The sequence below is a fragment of the Lagopus muta genome, chromosome 17 (genome assembly GCF_023343835.1).
Source record: "Lagopus muta isolate bLagMut1 chromosome 17, bLagMut1 primary, whole genome shotgun sequence".
Taxonomy (NCBI): Eukaryota; Metazoa; Chordata; class Aves; order Galliformes; family Phasianidae; genus Lagopus; species Lagopus muta.
Genome location: NC_064449.1, coordinates 3277498 through 3295854, shown reverse-complemented (window position 1 = coordinate 3295854; position 18357 = coordinate 3277498). Strand labels below are relative to the sequence as shown.

At 47.9% G+C, this 18357-nt stretch overlaps 2 protein-coding genes across 3 annotated transcripts in view; both read left to right on the top strand.

Annotated features, from left to right (window-relative positions):
* The first annotated feature begins 108 nt into the window (after positions 1–108).
* RPLP0 (ribosomal protein lateral stalk subunit P0) lies at positions 109–2784 on the top strand. The gene is made up of 8 exons (XM_048964455.1): positions 109–163; positions 312–415; positions 579–754; positions 824–911; positions 1155–1301; positions 1673–1858; positions 2295–2435; positions 2572–2784. The coding sequence occupies exons 2-8, from the start codon at positions 362–364 to the stop codon at positions 2734–2736; spliced, it is 957 nt and encodes a 318-aa protein (XP_048820412.1). The 5' UTR covers positions 109–163; positions 312–361; the 3' UTR covers positions 2737–2784.
* Positions 2785–2970: 186 nt separating this feature from the next.
* GCN1 (GCN1 activator of EIF2AK4) overlaps positions 2971–18357 on the top strand; it is a 41147-nt gene continuing 25760 nt past the window's right edge. For both annotated transcript variants that reach the window (XM_048963779.1, XM_048963778.1), the window contains exons 1-25: positions 2971–3035; positions 4816–4918; positions 5568–5631; positions 6188–6319; positions 7264–7372; positions 7912–8010; positions 8098–8232; positions 8687–8755; positions 8842–8950; positions 9344–9418; positions 9657–9785; positions 10004–10054; positions 10429–10527; positions 10809–10982; positions 11606–11758; positions 12482–12574; positions 13380–13455; positions 13610–13769; positions 14812–15001; positions 15133–15257; positions 15608–15786; positions 15963–16056; positions 16751–16864; positions 16948–17146; positions 17936–18091. In XM_048963779.1, the coding sequence (XP_048819736.1) occupies positions 3018–3035; positions 4816–4918; positions 5568–5631; positions 6188–6319; positions 7264–7372; positions 7912–8010; positions 8098–8232; positions 8687–8755; positions 8842–8950; positions 9344–9418; positions 9657–9785; positions 10004–10054; positions 10429–10527; positions 10809–10982; positions 11606–11758; positions 12482–12574; positions 13380–13455; positions 13610–13769; positions 14812–15001; positions 15133–15257; positions 15608–15786; positions 15963–16056; positions 16751–16864; positions 16948–17146; positions 17936–18091 (2905 nt within the window). In that variant the 5' untranslated portion in view covers positions 2971–3017. The remainder of the gene's footprint in view (positions 3036–4815; positions 4919–5567; positions 5632–6187; positions 6320–7263; positions 7373–7911; positions 8011–8097; positions 8233–8686; positions 8756–8841; positions 8951–9343; positions 9419–9656; positions 9786–10003; positions 10055–10428; positions 10528–10808; positions 10983–11605; positions 11759–12481; positions 12575–13379; positions 13456–13609; positions 13770–14811; positions 15002–15132; positions 15258–15607; positions 15787–15962; positions 16057–16750; positions 16865–16947; positions 17147–17935; positions 18092–18357) is intronic.

Genomic DNA, 18357 nt, shown 5'->3' with positions numbered 1-18357 from the left:
CGCGTCGCCCAACCGGAGCCGCCGTCCGCCCCGATTGGCGGTTGCGGGCAGCCAATGGGCTGCGCGAGAGCCCTCCCGTGGCTCGCTGCGATTGGGCGAGAGCCGCTGTATGAAAGGCGGCGGCCCCGCCCTCCGGCCCTTCTTTCCCGGAGCCCTCGTGGAGGTGGGTGCGCCGCGCGGCGCCTCTCGGGCGGCTGCAGGCCCGAAGCGCCCCGGAGGTGTCGGGGTCACGGGGGGAGCGCGGAGTCCGGGCTCGGGAGGGTGGGGGAGCGGGCAGGGCGCGGGGCCGGCTGACCTCGCCTTTCTCGCAGCTCACAGCTCGTCTTTAAACCCGCCGGGCGATCCTTGGAGCACCGCCGCGATGCCCAGGGAAGACAGGGCGACGTGGAAGTCCAACTACTTTATGAAAATCATCGTGAGTGCCGCTGGGGCGCCGGGGGGAGCGGGGCCGGGCCGCGCCTTGCGGCTGCTGCGCGATGCGGGCAGGGCCCGAGCGCCGCCCGGCCATGATAAACGCGTTGGGAAGCGCACGGAGCGGCCGGAGCTGCGCGGTGCTGACGGTGCTCCGTGTGCCGCAGCAACTGCTGGATGATTACCCGAAATGCTTCGTGGTGGGAGCGGACAACGTGGGCTCCAAGCAGATGCAGCAGATCCGCATGTCGCTGCGCGGGAAGGCCGTGGTGCTGATGGGGAAGAACACGATGATGCGCAAAGCCATCCGCGGGCACCTGGAGAACAACCCCGCCTTGGAGAAGTGCGTACCGCCCCGAGCCTCCCTGGGATGCGTGTGAGGAGCGGGGCTGAACGCTTTGCTTTCCTTCAGGCTGCTGCCTCACATCCGTGGGAACGTGGGCTTTGTCTTCACCAAGGAGGATCTGACCGAGATCCGGGACATGCTGCTGGCCAACAAGGTACGCGGTGGGACCTCGCAGTGCCGGGGCTGGCGGTTGCTGAGTTAAAGATAATACAGAGCTGTCAGGGTTACCTGGTGGTTTGCAGCCCCTCCAGATGTGGGTGACTCAGCCGTGTTTAATTCCATCTCACTTGTGCGTGCCCAGCTGACGTCCATCCTGCTGGAGCACATCGGGATGAGGCTGATGCCCCTGAGAGGTCAGCACTCCTCCAACAGCTCTCCTTGTTTCTTCTTCCTGCAGGTGCCAGCAGCTGCTCGTGCTGGTGCGATTGCTCCCTGTGATGTGACTGTGCCCGCCCAGAACACTGGTCTCGGACCTGAGAAGACCTCATTTTTCCAGGCCTTGGGCATCACCACAAAGATTTCCAGAGGGACCATTGAAATTCTGGTCAGGAGCAAGGATTGATGATTCCATCTGTAATGAGATGCCGTTTTAGCAGTCTCACTGCTTCATTTTGGGCTTGGTTCAGTTTGGTGGTGGAGTGGGACATGGGTTTAAGTTCCTCCATCAATTCCCAGCTGTGAGGAGGATTAATGAGCTGTAAGGAGCCGAGTTAAGGCACTGCTTTCCTTCGGGTGAGCAGCACTTGCTCATGAGGCCTTAGCTTGTGGAGGTGAACTTTCAGTGTCTTTTCCTTGTGCTTCTTTATTACTTCAGTTCCATTTCTTATCATGAGGAATATACTTCTGTGTGCTGCTGTATTGGTTTACCTGAATATATCAGTGTGTATTCACTCATTTTTCCTCTTCTTTTTTCAGAGTGATGTGCAGCTCATTAAGACCGGAGACAAAGTGGGTGCCAGCGAAGCCACCCTGCTGAACATGCTGAACATCTCTCCCTTCTCCTTTGGACTGGTGATCCAGCAGGTCTTTGACAATGGCAGCATTTACAACCCTGAAGTGCTGGACATCACCGAGGAAACCCTGCACAAGCGTTTCCTGGAGGTCAGTGCTACAGCCCCTGTTTATTATTACGTTCAGCTCTTTCACTGCAGGGAGAAAAAGAACAGGAGGCCCTGTCCCAGGGTGGAGTGTCGCCTCTGGTGTTTTCTGCAGTGCTGCAGAGCCAGGAGCTCTCCCAGGTGTCCTGGAGAAATGGTTGGCCAAGGAGCGCCTTCTGTTGGCTGTTTTGGCTGAAGCAAGGGAAAATATACCGTGTCTTTCATTAAGTGAGGTGTGTGTGGAATTGGTGAACATGTTAAGACAGTGAAGCACGTGTGGAATCTGGAAGAGGCTTCAGAAAAGTCTGGAGATGGTTTAGATACCGATGTCTTGTGTAGATCACCGGAGCTGTGTTACGTGGGTTCTGTGCGATGTGCCACTGCCTGTCGGTTGGAGCCTGGGTGCTGGCCCCGCACAGACACAAACTTCTCCCTCGCAGGGTGTTCGTAACGTTGCCAGCGTCTGCCTGCAGATCGGGTACCCGACCATTGCTTCCGTGCCCCACTCCATTGTCAATGGGTACAAGCGGGTGCTGGCGGTGGCGGTGGAGACCGACTACAGCTTCCCACTGGCTGAAAAGGTAACGGCCACAGCTGACCTGCAGCTCTGGGGCTGTCGGGGCTCACAGCGCTTGCAGCGAGCGTTGCTTCTTTGGTAGCAAAGGCCCCATCCTGGCACACATGCGGTTTGCCTGAGCTCTGTGTTTCCTTTTGCAGGTGAAGGCATTCCTGGCTGACCCCTCTGCCTTTGTGGCGGCTGCTCCAGTGGTCACTGAAACAGCTGCACCTGCTGCTGCTGCTGCTGCTGCCCCGGCCAAGGAGGCACCAAAGGAGGAATCTGAGGAGTCTGACGAAGACATGGGCTTTGGCCTCTTCGACTAGCGGGCTGCCGGCCCTGTGGCCGCAAATAAAGCTCTGTACCGAACGCTGTCCCGTGTCCCGGCGCTGTGCTCGGTGCTCCGGCGGGCGGGGTGGGCGGGCAGTGGTGCGGCGCCCCCTGCAGGCGGGGAGGACGGGGCGGAGCGGGGTGGGCTGGGCTGTTGCAAGGCGCCCCCTGCAGGCGGGGTGGGGTGACCAGGCGCGGTGTTGTATCTGTCCCGGCGTGCCTTGCGGCGCTCGCCGCACCGGAAGTAGGGAGCGCTTCCGGGGGCGCAGGCGGCGCCATGGCGGCCGACACGCAGGTGGGTGCGGGACGGGCCCGTGTCGGTGGCGGTCCGGCGGTGGCGGCCGAGATCCGCGCGGCTCGGCCTCACCGTGCCTCTCCCCGCCGCCCTATTTCGGCCCTACCGTGCGGCCTGGCTCGGTGCCGCGGGGACGTGGCGGTCAGCTGGGGGCGGGAGGGCTGCGCCGGAGCCGCCAGGAGTTGGGGAGGGGGGGCAGCTCTGGAGCCGCGTCCCGCCCGGCCGTGCTCTGTGCCTCTGCGGGGCGCGGCGCGGCGCACCGCTCGGCTCCCAGCGGAGAACCTGAGGGCCCCGCGTCCCGCCGCTGCTCCCTGGGCGCTTCCCGGCGCTCCGACACGTACTCGGTGTCCCACGAAGAACCCGACGCCGCAGCCGGTGCCGCTCCTGCCCGTCCGCGCTGCCGGCGGAGTCCCTCGGTGGTGCCGCACGGCTGAGCTGCCGGCACAATTAACTGGTTTTTCATGTTTGCGTGTCTCCGCACTGCTGATTCAGCAGCACGAGGAAACGCGGCTCGGTTGGTTCGCATAGGATGAGGGCTGAAAGCTTCTAAAGGAGAACCTTAGGTCCTTTACGGCTGCGGTACCGTCCCGGTGGGCCGGGGATGCCCTCCAGGCGCCAAACGGCGTCCCCTCCTCCGGGACGAACCGCCCCCCGTGCCCGGTCCCTGTGCCCCGCCGAGGGGGCTGTGCTGGTGGCAGCTCATGGGCAGTGCGGAGGCGATCCCCGCTCCTCAGGTCGCTGTTTCCTGTGCTTCTGAAGCGCCCTTTGTGGCAAAGCTGGTAACGCTTTGCTTGGAAAGTCGTTCAGCTTGAGAGGTGAATTTTACAAGCCTTTCCTGGAGCCCCGTTGTTTCAGCTGAAGCGAATGCAGGGCATAGCAGGCTGTGATCCTGAGTGCTGGTCGGGCTGCACAAAGCCTTTTCTCACACGTAATTTTAAAGCTTGTACGTTCCTTGGAGCAGTTTCAGCAGCTGAAGGAACAAATCTCTGAGAATCGAAACTGCCTTCCAGTTTTTTCTCACCATCCGCGCTGCATGAAGGCTGCCTCAGGCTTGTGCCTCACTCGGCCAGCTGTCTCAGGCCCCGGCAGCCTGCATGTACAGAAACACGGCAGCCGCGGTAGTGCGTGCATGCAAAGGCATTCCGTTCTGTTTATTTTGTTTGCTTGGGTGCTATTGATGGCATAAGGGAGGAATTTTATAGCAAGGCACAAATTCTTCTAATCTGATGAGTCCGGTGTACAAAGCTCCTGGGCCGTGTATGCTGATCCTGGATGAGAATAAAGTAAAGTTGTGCATTCTGGTCCTGATTCCTTGCAAGCGATTTCACAGCCAATGACAGAAACCACAGGTCGATGTTCTAGGAAGTGTGGTGAACTCTGTGGTGAGCCCCCAATAGTTAGAAGTGCATTTAAGGGGTTCTTTAGGAGGTAGCACACCCCTAAAAAGTACCTTAGCGTTCTTGAAGTGCATTGGGTTTTGGCTTTTCAGGTCCCTGTACTCTCAGGCATTGATTTGTCACTGTGCTTTTAGAAGGGTGAATGAACCTTAAGGGGTGCCATTATAGATTAGCAAGCAGAAAGCCATCATCCTACAGTTTAACAGGGAGGCCTTGGAGCTGCAAGTTGCATGAGCCTTTCCCTGCTAGATGAGGCCACGGCTGATTGCATTTGGTCAGTAAGAGGTTGTGCAGCTGCTGGTTGTGCTTGCCCTGGTTCTGTGTTCTGTATGTGGACACCAAAGGCGCTCTGATGTCTTTTCCCCATCCCTGTGTGCTTTTAGATTTCTGACACACTGAAGAGGTTTGCAGTGAAAGTAACTACAGCCAGCGTGAAGGAGAGGAGAGAGATCCTCAGCGAGCTGGGAAAATGCATTTCTGGGAAAGGTAAAAGCGTTGGGGTGCTGATTTGGTTGGGGTGGAGGAGAAAATTGGAGTCCATTGTTTGAATTGCGTGTGAAAGTTGTGGGATGGTTCTTAGAGCGTGGGGTGGCAGCACCTGGAATGTGTGCTTTCTGCCCAGTTAAATCCAGGCATGGGTTTTGTGTGTAGCACAGAGCTCTGTTACTCACGTGGACTTTCTCCATTGAGGAGCTGTAGCACCATGTGCGTCAGTTTTTCATGGCAGTGTGGGTTGCTTGTTTCTCTCTGACTCTTTGCTTGTTTCTCTCTGACTCTTTGCTTGGTTTTGCAGTGATTCATGGAGTGTTGATATAAACCCACGTAAATATTTCTGTGTATGGAGGGAGCGTGTGCAGAGATTTTAGATGGTCATAATTAAAGCAACGCTCTGATCAATCCTCTTGATTTCTCCCGTATTCTGAAGGCGACTGTGGAATAGTGTGTTTATTGTCCTTGTTTAAAAAATACACATAGAACATGTATAAAAGAGAGAAATCTAAGTATGATCCTTGCAAACACCCTCATCTATGATGAAATCACTTCCTGACTGCAGTTGCAAAGTGTATTAAATATATCATGTATTAAAGACATCGGTGATCTATAGGGAAACGTTCTGAAATTCAATCTGTTGCAGATCTTCCCGAGGGTGCAGTGAAAGGCCTTTGCAAACTCTTCTGCCTTACTCTGCACCGATACCGGTGAGTAACTTGATGCAGAAAGCTGTGTTATTCAATCTGTTAGTGTTAAGGCACTGATCAGTTAAACAGGCATGGAGCATCTGGAAATGTTACCAGGCAGTGCTGCGTAAATGCCAGAAAGCTGATGTCTCCTAATGATCCTCTCAAGTTAGGTTTGACATTAAGAAGTTTTACAACACTTTTGATTTTGAAATTAAAACTTGCATCCTGTGGCTGAGTTTGCAAGAATGCCCATCTCCATGTCGTTGTCCTGTTGTAGTGAGGTGGAGATGTCCTTTAGACACACTTAGGCAGGGTTGCAGAAGAGAAGCTGCTCAGAGCCTGTGCGTTCCTTTGGAGCCTGCTGGAGTGTCTCCACATGGCTTCTGTCAGCTGGAGAAGGAAACGGAGCTTTGTGCCAGAACCTTCTCTGCTTTTTGGAACAGCAGGGATAAAATAACAGTCGGCTGCAATGAGAAAGCAGAGCCCTTTGTGTGCTGCGAGGGCTGCAACGCGTGTGGTGTGGGCAGGGTTGCAGGGTTCATCGTTGTACAGAGCTGTTCTTCCTCCCCACCAGCGATGCGGCGTCGCGCAGAGCCCTGCAGCTGGCACTTCAGCAGCTCGCAGAGTCCCAGCCAGATGCAACAGCAAAAAACCTCCTGCACTCACTTCAGTCTTCAGGGATCAGTGGCAAGGCTGGAGCTCCCAGGTGCGCGGCGCTTCGTGTGGAAGCACTTCTGAATTGCTGGTGCTTTCAGAATGGCTGTTAAAAAGCAATTTGAAGACTAAGTAGTAGCGACTAACTCGGTGTAAATGTTGTTATTTTACCTCTTTCACATCTTCTGTGAAAGCAGAAGGATTTTCTTGGTGTTACTGCTGGTGGATTTGGTCCAAGTTACAGTTTTACTTCTGTTAAAGCCTGAAGCGCTGAGGATAAACTCTTATGGATGCTCCTTCTCCATCCACCTCTTGCCTTCGGGCTGAGCAGAAGTGTAGCTTTTACAAAAGCACCTGATCTGGGTATAAATGTCTGCAGGGTTACAGCATTTACCCTTCAGATGTGTGTGTCAGGTGGTTGGCATTGTGCATGAGAATATTTGCTACCTTATCTCACTTAAAGAGAGATCAGAATGGGGGGGGATCCTCAGGGAGCTGAGAATTGGCTTCTGCCACCTGAAGTGGAGGAAGGAGAGGAGATTTTGGCATGGATCAGAGCTGAGCTGGGAAGGAATGCAAGCTGAGAAAAGATTTGGCATCTATGGCTGTGAAGATGAGCAGCAGATGAGAAATCTCGAGTTACTTTTTGGGCAGTCTCAGTTGGCAAAGTATTTATCTCATTTCTGTAACGCTTCTGGAAAGATCAGAGAAAGATCTTTTCATTCTCAGCAGGTGAAATTTGGCCTCTTTTGTGCTGATCAGAAGTTCTGAGTGTTAAACACGCAAGCAAATAAGCAAGCAAGCCCCATCAGAGCTTATGAGCACCAGTTATTTCTTCTACAAACTAAGAATTTAGCTGTACTTTTTTCTGCTGTAAAATGTTTTGCTGATGAGCTGACGTTTTGTCTTGGTGTGGATGCATTGGTACTGGATTAGGAGGTGTAATGCATGTACCAGGAGCTGTAGATTTACCTCTGCCTTCTGTCTCTGCAACAGTAAGAGCAGTGGCTCTGCAGCCCTGCTGGCACTCTCCTGGACATGCCTGCTGGTACGCACAGTCTTTCCAACGCCTGACAAGAGACAGGGAGAAACCTGGAAGAAACTGGTAGGTTCTTTTTGGTTTGTAGAAATGCCCTTTGGAGATGAGGACTTCCATATTGCTTGTGTCTTCAGTTTGATGAAAGACTGCACATAATTCTGAATATGACTAACAGCATCACCTTAAAACCTGGGTTTATAGGATGCATTTCTTTGCTTTCTGGTGGGTTTTGATCTCTCCCGTTCTTCTGGAGGAGGCAGGAGATGGGGCAGCCTTGCCCGTGCTCTGCACACAGTGGTGTGTAGCTGTTTCTAGGCTAGGCTGTGCTAGTGGTGCCTGCAGGGTGCTGTGTGAAACATGCTGTCGGCTCCTTGTGCCTCCCTGCCTTGCCTGTGATACTCAATCATATGGTATTAAGTTGCCTTTTGCTTTCTTTCTGCCTTCTTTGGTAATCTCTTGCTGGGATCACGCTCGTAGCATCTTGAAACAGCCTAAGGTCTTCTTTGTGAGCACGTGGAGTTGATCACTGGCATCTGACGCTTCTGGTTTGACACGAGCTCTCTGAGAAGCAGGCCCATGAGGCTCTTGGCTGTTTCCCTTGGCAGGTGGAGGTTCAGTGTTTACTTCTTTTGGAAGTCTTGGGAGGCTCCCATAAGCAGGCAGTGGTTGGAGCAGTGAAGAAACTGAACAGACTTTGGAAAGAGGTGATGTATGCTTCATCTAACTTTATTCAGTAGCAATTCTAGTTTCTGTTGCATTAATGTGCTTTTTTTGTTGTTGTTCCTCATCAGAACCAAGATCTGGTGGATCAGTACCTATCTGTCATCCTTGGTCTTGAACCAAACCAGAGCTATGCTGCAATGCTGGGCCTTGTGGTACAGTTTTGCACAGCTCAGAAAGAGACTGATATTATTAAACGCCACAAGGTAAATTTGCCATATTCCTGTTGTTTTTGGGTTTTTTTTCTACCTTTTTATTGGGGGCTGGATGATGAGTAGCATTGCTTTTTGTCGTGGAGAAGCAGAGCTTCATTATCTGTCAATTCAGTAGGAATGCATTGGTTAAAATTGTGGAATGAGTTTATAAAGCAGGTAGGAGATACGTGAGTCTGTGCTTTTACACAGAGTGCCTTCTCCCTGGCTGTAGGAATTAAAAGCTGCAGCTGGCTCTCAGTGGGTTTTGAGTGTTGGGCTGGTGTGTATAGCAGAGAGCACTGATCTCTGCTCAACTCTCTTATGTGAGGATGAGATCAAAGCTTCTGCTTAGTGGATGGGGCTGTCTTCCAGAGCAAAGTGGAGTGAAGTGTTGAGCCTGGCCAGTGGTGTGCAGAGGGCTGTGTAGGTTGTCTTGTGGCTGTCATTGCTGTTTTTGCTTGTTCAGAGTGCTCTTCTGGATTTCTACGTGAAGACCATCCTAATGAGCAAGACAAAGCCTCAGAAGCATGTGCTGGTGAGACATACTCTTACAGGCCTGGTTATACTTCTGTCCCATGTGCAGTGTCTGCTGCTGTGCTCAGCACTTTGTCCCCTTTGCAGGACAGCTGCTCTCCACTTCTTCGCTATATCTCTCACGCTGAATTCAAGGAGTTACTTCTGCCAACTCTGCAGAAATCCTTGCTACGGAGCCCTGAGAATGTAATTGAAAGTGAGTGTCATCACTGTACGTTGCTCTGCCAGAGTGCATGAGCAGTTGTTTCTCCAGAGTTCTGGAGCTGTGAGGGCTGTGCATCCCTCTGGATTATGCCTGTGGGTCTGTGAGCGTAGACAGGGGACCCGAGGGCTGGATGTGGAGAGGTGACATTTGTGGTGTTATTCCAAGAGTCCGGGTGTGTGATAGCTGCTGTTTGTGCTGAGGATAGAATTTCACAGCTGAGTGCTAAGAATAATCCTGAATGAATCTGTTGGTTGGGCTTCAGTTCTGGTGTTTTTCATCCCTACTGGCCCTGTCTGCTCTTGATGTGTACTGTGTGGAAAGATGCATTAAAAAGATAAAATCACTTAACAAAACATAATGTGACGTTACTTCTTCTGTCTTCAGCAATCTCTTGTTTGCTCTCGTCTGTTAACCTGGATCTCAGCCAGTATGCTCTGGACATTGTGAAGGGACTGGCTGGTAAGTGCTTAATTCTGGAGGGAGTGATGAATTCAGAATAAGGCTTTCTTCATCTTTTTGTCTGCACCTATAACAGCTGGATTACTGGTAACGAGATTGACTTATTTGAGTGGGAGAACAATACTATAACTTGGTAATATAACTTAATATATAGGGCCACACTTAAAGATATATCCTTGTCTCATTGGTTTTATGCAGTTTGTAAAAAGGATCTCTTAGTTTGTGCATCATGTTTTAGGTCATCTGAAATCCAACAGTGTGCAGCTCATGGATGAAGCAGTTGTTGCCTTAAAGAATTTGGCTCGACAGTGCAGTGATCCTTCAGCTGTGGAATCACTGGGCAGACACCTTTTTGCCATCTTAGGGGGTGAGTAAATTGTAGGCCAAGCAATGGAGGTGAACAAAGATTTGTTGCCTTCAGGGAGTTTTGTGTGTTTTATTTTCTGTTGGTTTTGGTTGTGTGATAAGGGTTTATCCAGGATCAGGGGTAACAAAGCTAGCATTTGTATTTCAGAGAAGATACTTGATGTAGCACGTGGCCATTGTCTGTAAGTCAGCTGTCACCTATTTGTTTCTTGTTGACAGGCTCAGAGGGGAAGCTGACAGTTGTTGCACAGAAGATGAGCGTCCTTTCAGGTGAGGATCCTAAAAGAAAGCTGCTTCTCAAGTGGAGCAAATCCACCAGGTGGCTGAATGAGGGAGTTCTGAGCCTTGTGTGGTTATTCTGAGTTAGCTGTAGGTAATGCTGTAGAGAGTTCTGGATACTGCAGGCAAATTCTTGACTATCTGTCATAAGCTCATAAGTTAAAATGTTTTCTGCAAGGAAGGTGACTGTATGCTGTGTAAAAATGAAGGCAGGGTTGGAGACAAGTGCTGGTTGGTGGTGAATTTGGCATCCAGATGTAGCAGTGAGAGAGAGATGTTTGTGCAAAGACCAAAATGTGATTGTTTTGAGATTTTGTGGAGACTGCTTGAAGTTTGGGCATTAATGAGACAAGTCTTTCCTTCAGGGATTGGCAGCCTTAGTCACCATGTGGTTTCTGGATCATCTAGCCAAGCTCTGGCTGGAACTGTGGCTGAGCTTTTCATCCCCTTCCTGCAACAAGAAGGTGAAATCTTTTGCCTTTTTTGGGGGTTTGCTAAGCTGCTTTTATCTCAGGCAGACATTTTGTGTGGCCTGTTATTTAAGACGAATCCTGATTCTTGCCTGTTGTGTTGTAAAATCCATTGCACTGTTTTATTGAGTAGCCCTGTGGAGACAATGCTGTGTCTGCTAGAAGCACGTGCATTAATTTCCTTCCTCACCCCAGCCTTGTTACCTGCTTTCTGTTTCCCGTGTTCCTGTGCTTCATGCCTTTACTGTACTGATGTGGGCACTGTTACTTCCTAGTCCATGAAGGCACGTTGGTTCATGCAGTCTCTGTCCTGGCTCTGTGGTGTGTTCGCTTCACCACTGAAGTCCCTAAGAAGATGGTGGAATGGCTGAAGAAAGCATTTGGCCTTAAGACCTCTACTTCAGCTGTGAGGCACGCCTACCTGCAGTGCATGCTGGCCTCTTTCAAAGGTAAGGCTGTAGCTGTCAATAATTCTCTTGACTGTGAAAAGCAGTCAACTTTTGGACTTCTCAAGCAGGTGACTTTGTAAACTTTGACAAGCTTATGGCTGAAATGTCACCTGCAAATACTCCAATGTACAAAATTGCAGCATCTTTTTTCTTTCTTTTAGTATCATGTGAAGAGTTGCTCCTGGAAACATCAGGAACAACTAGATCAGTTCCCTGGGAAGTGAGGGTCGCAGATCAGTGAGATTCCTTGGCTTGTGACCATTAGAGATGCAACAGATGGTTGTAGCTTGCCAGGAATTTACTTTTGTTCCCTTAGAGAAATGTAGTCTTCAAAGTCAGATATCCCATAGTATGAACTACTTCCTTTTATGTCACTGAATTGCCATTTTCACCCTGTGAATAGAAATTGTGTTGGGATGAGACCATTTTACCTGTGACAAAAGGGCTGAAGTCGTTCTCACCTGGACGGTCGCAGTCTAATTCAGTCAGTGATGGGCAGATACCCTGGGAGATTCTCTGTCAGTGTGTGGTTTGCTTCTTGCATCTTGCAACAGAAGAACCATTGGTGTCTTTGGTAACGTGAAGGACCGTGTTTTGCAGTTTGTCTTGTTCTGTCTCCCCAGGTGACACGTTGTTACAGACCATGGACTTGCTGCCCCTGCTGATCCAGACAGTAGAAAAAGCAGCATCGCAAAGTACTCAGATTCCCATGGTAACAGAAGGGGTTGCTGCAGCTTTGCTGATCTGCAGGATGTCTGTCATTGAGGGACAAACTGGTAAGATGACAGAACATCTTGCAGAATCCAATATAAGCAGCTTCTGAGGAATAACTTTTTTTTTTGGACTGCGTGCATGAAATACCATTCCTTAATTGGTGCATTGCTTCTGCATGGAGAATCACTGCCTTTGCTAAACCAGGGAAGGCTGTGTTCTGATCTCCTGGTGATGTCAGTGGTGAATGTCTGCAGCCTTGCAAATTGCAGCATCCATTCACTTGGGGCAGCATTTCTCTTTCTGACAGAAAATTCACACAGATCTTACATGCTGGGACACGAATGAAGCTTTGCAAGTGTTACTTGCTTGCCATTTTGTACAAACTATCTTTGGAAAACAGCAGGACCAGATCTGAGCATATTACAAGAACTGTCTGAATTCATACATCTGCCAGGATATAAAATCCAGATGTGTTCTGTGTATTGAATGATAGACATCAACTTCCTCCTTTTCCTTTTTAGAAAGGCTTATCATATGAAAGGTTAAGGTGCAGCAGATTTTATATTTCACAGGCATGCTGTAGAGAAATATCTATTTTTTTCAGCAGATGTTTTTTAGACTGTTTACATTTCTGAATGAGAAATGAGAAGCTTTAAGCTGAAGGCAAGTGAAGCTAGAAATAGCTTCAGTAATGTCAGGAGAAAAAAACAACTGTATTTTGTGTCCCCTGGTAAGCTCTTACTTGTTTGGTAAGCCCTTAATAGACATCTGTTCTTTCCTACCAGAGTCGAAGCTGAGTGGCTTCTGGCAGCTGATCCTGGATGAGAAAAAACAAATTTTTACCTCTGAGAAGTTCCTGCAGTCTGCTTCAGAGGAAGGTAAATTGTCAGATATTATATATCCAGCTACTGTTTAATTCTATGAGCGGGTACTTAGGAGAGCTACCTTTGTAGTTAGCTCTTCTCTAAGCCTTAGAAACTTTACCATGTTAGCTCCAAAAATTAAAGCTGTTATTGTGGGAGTAAGCACTGTCATGATTTGTTATTGGTTAACAGTGAGCAGAAATATCCAGCTAATGTGTTGAACATCCTGAGCTACTTGATGCCTTGAATGTAGAAAGTCACCTGTGCCTTACTTAGTATGCATTATAACCTACCCTGTATTCCAGGGCTTTCTGTTCCTTCTCTTATGATATGGTTGAATATTGATATACAAACCAAAGGGCTAATGATAGTGGAAGCTCAGTTGATGGTATGAGATCAAATACCGAGGCTACAGTTCACATAGCATTATGCACTTTTGTATGAGTTCATTACACATTTTATTGTCACTGAAGGTGTTGCAGTAGTGCTCAGGAATTAACAGTACTGACGCAGTGAACAGGATGGTTATTATTTGGTTTGCTCTGTTATTTACACAAAAGTAGACACTCACTGGTCAGTGAAATTCTGCAGGAATGAAGCCAACTGCATTTCTGTTAGCTCACAATTCTGTTTCTGGTCTTGTCAGATCTGAGCTGGACTTATCTCTAGCTTCACAGAGAAAGGCTTATGTAGAAGCTCATTTTGGACAGTTACCTGAATGTGTCCTGCTTGCTGTTTGTTCATTCTCAGGCTAAAAAAAAAAATAAATCTGCTTCCTTATGAGATGACTTACTGCTTTAAATGTTTGTTTGTTCCCCAGCCATGTGCACTGTGCTGCAGCTGACTGAACGCCTCCTCCTGGACCACGCGCAGAGGCTCCCCGAGAGTAAAATCCAGTATGTAGAGTGCACTTACTGCTACTGATCTGTGTCTGATTCCTGGAAGTTAATGCAGGTGGTGGAGAGGGAGGGCCTGGGACTTTGCACGGAATGCTGAATGCTTGGTGCTTCTGTGTCCTGTTGCTAGACCTGTTTGTTGCTCTGTTTTCAGGCAGTATCACCGTGCCCTTGTTGCAGTGCTGCTGAGTCGGACCTGGCATGTTCGAAGGCAGGCCCATCAGACAGTTAGGAAGCTCTTGTCCTCTCTGGGAGGGTACAAACTGGCCTACGGGCTCTTAGAGGAGCTAAAAGTGGTTCTCAGCTCTCATAAGGTGAGTAGTCAAGAATCCTCCTTCCTTCTTAGCTGTTTGTATGCTGCTGCTGGTCAGCTCTCTACCCTAGGTTTGCTGTTAGCATTGAAATACAATGTGCTAGGAAAATGGTTCAGTTCCAGCTTTGTTGAAAAGAAAAGAAAAGAAAAGGAAAGGAAAGAAAAGGAAAAGAAAAGAAAAGAAAAGAAAAGAAAAGAAAAGAAAAGAAAAGAAAAGAAAAGAAAAGAAAAGGAAAGGAAAGGAAAGGAAAGGAAAGGAAAGGAAAGGAAAGGAAAGGAAAAGGAAAAGGAAAGGAAAAGAAAAGGAAAGGAAAAGAAAAGGAAAAACATTGTGTGATGCCACTGAACAAGGTAGCACACCTTGCACCTTGCTAAATAGACTAAGTTGCATTAATTAGGTACTAAAAATTTAAGTTGAGGGAGGGAGGGAAGATTTAGGTTGGATGTCAGGGGGAAGTTCTTTACTATAAGAGTGGTGAGGTGCTGGAACAGCTGCCCAGAGAGGTTGTGGATGCCCCATCCCTGGAGATGTACAAGGCCAGATTGGATGGGGCCCTGGACAGTCTGGTCTGGTATTAAATGGGGAGGTTGGTGGCCCTGCCTTTGGCAGGGGGGTTGGAGATTCATGATCCTTGAGGTCCTTTCCAACCCTGGCCATTCTGTGACTAGACTTAATGAAGTCTTGTGTTACAGATACTGCTTGAATAAAGTGTTTTTGAAGGATACTGAGTACAAGTAGACAGCAGAATTTGAACATATTCTAGCCAACTATTCAACCTTTTCCAAAGTCCTGTTTGCTAAAAGTACTAGTTTTAGTTCTATTTTACTCCAGTATGCCAAATCTAGGATAGTCTCCATTCTTATTCCTTCCATCACTGTCAGCACTTTGCTTTGCTTCCTTCCACTGTTGTCCTTTCTTTTCTTTGAAAACTGAAGGATTGCATTTTCAGAATGAGCTAAATTTTGATGTTATGTATGGTTTCACTCTAGGAAAGTTTGCTCAGGAAGGCTTGCTGTGATGTTAATGATGAATTGTCTGCTAGGTTATGCCTCAGGAGGTCCTGGTGATGGAGTCGGGCGAGCTGTCGGAGCAAGGAAAGACTTATATTCCTCCCCGTGTCCTTCATGAGGCACTGTGTGTCATCTCAAGTGTAGCTGGGCTGGATGTGGATTCCACTGAGACAGAAAAGCTGGCTCTGGAGATGCTGCTGGTGAGCCATCATCCATCTCTGGGTAAGTGAAGGGTTAAGATCGCTGTCGTGGGTGATATACCTTGTTTTGTTTCGTTTTTAATCCTGCCTTTTTGTTCAGTTGTATTTGCAATCTGCTTTGTATTTATTATATTTGCTTGTTCTTCATGCTAGTGGCAGTGCAGCCAGGTCTTTGGCCAGCCCTCCTTGTCAAGATGAAGATAGATCCCAAAGACTTTATTACCAAACACCTGAATGACATATTACCCAGACTCACTGCCTACGCTCCAGACAACCAGGTGAACTTCTGCTTTTCCACTGTCAACATGAGGATGTGTTTTTGAACAAAGTAATCTTTTAGTGGAGTTAAGTACCAGCTGGCCTGTAAGGAAGGAGGTCTGCCTGTGAGTTAGGGAAAAGGGAGTTCCAAAGAGAAGGTCTCCAGTGTAAAAACTACTGGGATTTAAGGTGGAAGAATGTGCTAAGTAGAACTCTAAATAAATCAATGGTACCTACTGGGTGAGGTATTAAAACTTGAAGGATGTTGCTATCAAGGAATATGACATTGCCTGCTTCATCTGAACATACTCTTAAAACAATGTCAAAGAATACTTGTTACATGGTTTTTATCTCTTTGTTTTCTTGGTAGTCATCTATGAATGCAGTGGGATCTCTCTCTCTGCTCTCACCTGGTAGAGTGCTCCCCCAGCTCATCAGCACCATCTCAGCATCAATGCAGAATCCAGCTCTGTGTCAGGTTACTCGAGAGGAATTTGCCATCATGAAGACACCGGAGGGAGAACTGTATGATAAGTCTATAATACAGAGGTAGGACTTTTATAATTTCCCTTCTCTGTGAACATGGAGGTTGATTCCTTCTGGCATCTAGCTTAAGGGCAAATGGATCTGTCAGCTGCTCTTTTTCTGGACAGGAGTTCCTATATTTCTATGCCTGAATCTTAATTCAGAGCAGTCCTGATTCATCTCTGAACTTCTTTTCTCAGTGCTCAACAGGATAGTATGAAAAAGGCTAACATGAAGAGGGAGAATAAAGCTTACTCCTTCAAGGAACAAATCATTGAGCTGGAGCTGAAGGAGGTGAGTTGGTGGAAAGCAGGAAGCCATTAGTGATGATTGTGACAACAGGTATCTCATCTGTTTTGTTGCATGGCTTGTGGCATGTGTACACTGTTGGGAAAGATTATTTGAATTTCTTTTCTCTTGTAACTTATTTGTATCAATTTCTGCTCATTCTGGTGATTTATGAGTGTGCTTACTTGTTGGTAGTACCTGGTTTTATCTCTTCTTCAATGCATTTTGCATGTCTGTCTCAGTAAGAGTTGTTAAATAGATGCTTTGGTCTTGTTGATAGCCAGCAGTTGTGTTCAGTCTGGCCAGAGCAGTGTGTGTGTTGGGGGAAGGATTTGATGAAAAGAAGGGAGCATACAGGGTTGATTGGAGTATTCCTTTTTCAAAGATTGACTTCTTTGTCCTGGGGAGAATGTTGTGTCCACCCACTGTCAGAAGAAGTAGACAGCTCTCTGATGATAGAAAATTTTTGATCAGTTGAAAGCTGGGAAGAACTAATGTTATGCTGCCAGTAGAACACTGAAGTATCGCTGACCTCCTGATTTCCATTTGTGTCTTCAGAGTGATATGCTTGGAAAAGTCTTTTCATACCATTTTAAAAGTAAATTGTGAAAAATAACGTGTCCAACTTGTTCCTCTTTCTCAGTGAGGGTACAGTATTAAGAGTTCCCAGTTGGTGATGTCCATGATGCACTCTTTGCAGGAGATAAAGAAGAAGAAGGGGATAAAGGATGAGGTGCAACTGACTAGCAAGCAGAAAGAGCTGATGCAGGCACAGCTGGAAAAGGAATCTCAGATAAGAAAACGACTCAAGGAGGTAAGTGTTGATGACAGTTTTTTTGCCAGCTCTGCAGCTACCAGAGTAATTTATGGTAGTCATCCACATTGTTTTCCTTACAGCTTGATAATGAACTGGAAACAGCCTTGGGACTGCTGGACACTGTTATCAAGAGAAAACCTCCTGGTCTAACTCAGTACATCCCCAGTCTCGTTGGTTCCTTTTTGCCACTTTTCAGATCGCCTTTGGCTGCTCCAAGAATTAAGGATCCTTTTCTTTCCTTAGCTTCCTGTGTCATGCCTGATCGACTTAAAACCTTTGGTTAGTATTTGCAGTTGCTGTTTAAGGGCGGGGTACCTTATTTTCATAGCAGGGTACTCAAAATCCTTACTCTTACGTGGTGTGGATCATTACCAAGTACCAGGGGAAAAGAAAACAACGGGGAGGTGACTGTAACATCCCAGTGATCCTACTGCTACATAGGTTCTGGTTGAAAGACAAGTTGTCCACTCAGGGTGCAGCTGATCACACTGGGATTGTGGCTCTTCTGGAGAGCTTGGAAGTTGTGAGCATAGCTGTGATAGCCCTGAGGACAGGACAGGCGATGCTGACTTGGAATCAACAGCTATGGGTGATGATAACGGTGCTGGCAAAGTGGCAAAGGCTAAAAATTTCAGTGGGATATAAGCTGCTCAGTTACTTATGGTGTCTTCTGAATCCAGTGCTCTGATGTCTGTTACAGTTGCTGCCTTCTCTGCAAGATGTAAGTCAGTGCATGCAGGGCTACTTTCACAACTTTGGGCTGACCCATCCTTGGAGAAGTTTGGAAGCACTGAAATTTCTCGACTGCTGTTGCAAAGCCAAAAGGATTTGCTTCTGGTTAGAGGGAACACACAGCAGTGTTCATCCAGCAGTAAATGTAACTGCTGTGAAGGAAGATGTCCCCTGTTATCCTCGGGGCTGTGCTTCCTTCTCAGCACCTCTTCTGCAGCCTGGGCTGTTTCCCAGAGATTTGTTGGAGTTCTTCGGTCTGTTTTCCTCAGGATTTTTTTTCTCAAGAAATGTTTGGTTTTAGTCCTCTCATGGATTTTTTTTGTTCTTTCATTCCAGGTACTTTAGTGAGCCATGTGACCCTGCGCCTGATGAAGCCAGAATGTGAATTGGATGAATCGTGGTGTCAAGAAGAGCTTCCTACTGCTCTCAGCAGAGTAGTTAGCTTGCTGCATGCCCACACCATTCCTAGTCGAACTGGCAAAGGAGAGGCAGGTAAAAAATACTGTAAATCTTACCTCTCCACAATATCTTGGTGAACTGTTTAAGTTTGGGTGGTTATATATTTAATAGGGGAGAGTGCCATTTTATTTTGTCCTTTTAAATTGGATTAAGTCTATTAGTAGACATGAGAAACTGTGCCTTCCTCTTTTTCTGGTGTCAGGAGTAAAAATGAGGTTATAAGAACATCAAGTGTAGAAGTGAAATAACTTTTTCTGTAAATGATTCACACAGAAATAATAGCGGTGAAATTAAAACTC

Coding starts and splice junctions, on each gene's coding strand:
- RPLP0 (XM_048964455.1), top strand. CDS start 362: ATGCCCAGGGAAGACAGGGCGACGTGGAAGTCCAACTACTTTATGAAA. Junction 912..1,154: donor ACATGCTGCTGGCCAACAAG/GTACGCGGTGGG, acceptor TTCTTCCTGCAG/GTGCCAGCAGCTGCTCGTGC. Junction 1,302..1,672: donor GAGGGACCATTGAAATTCTG/GTCAGGAGCAAG, acceptor TTCTTTTTTCAG/AGTGATGTGCAGCTCATTAA.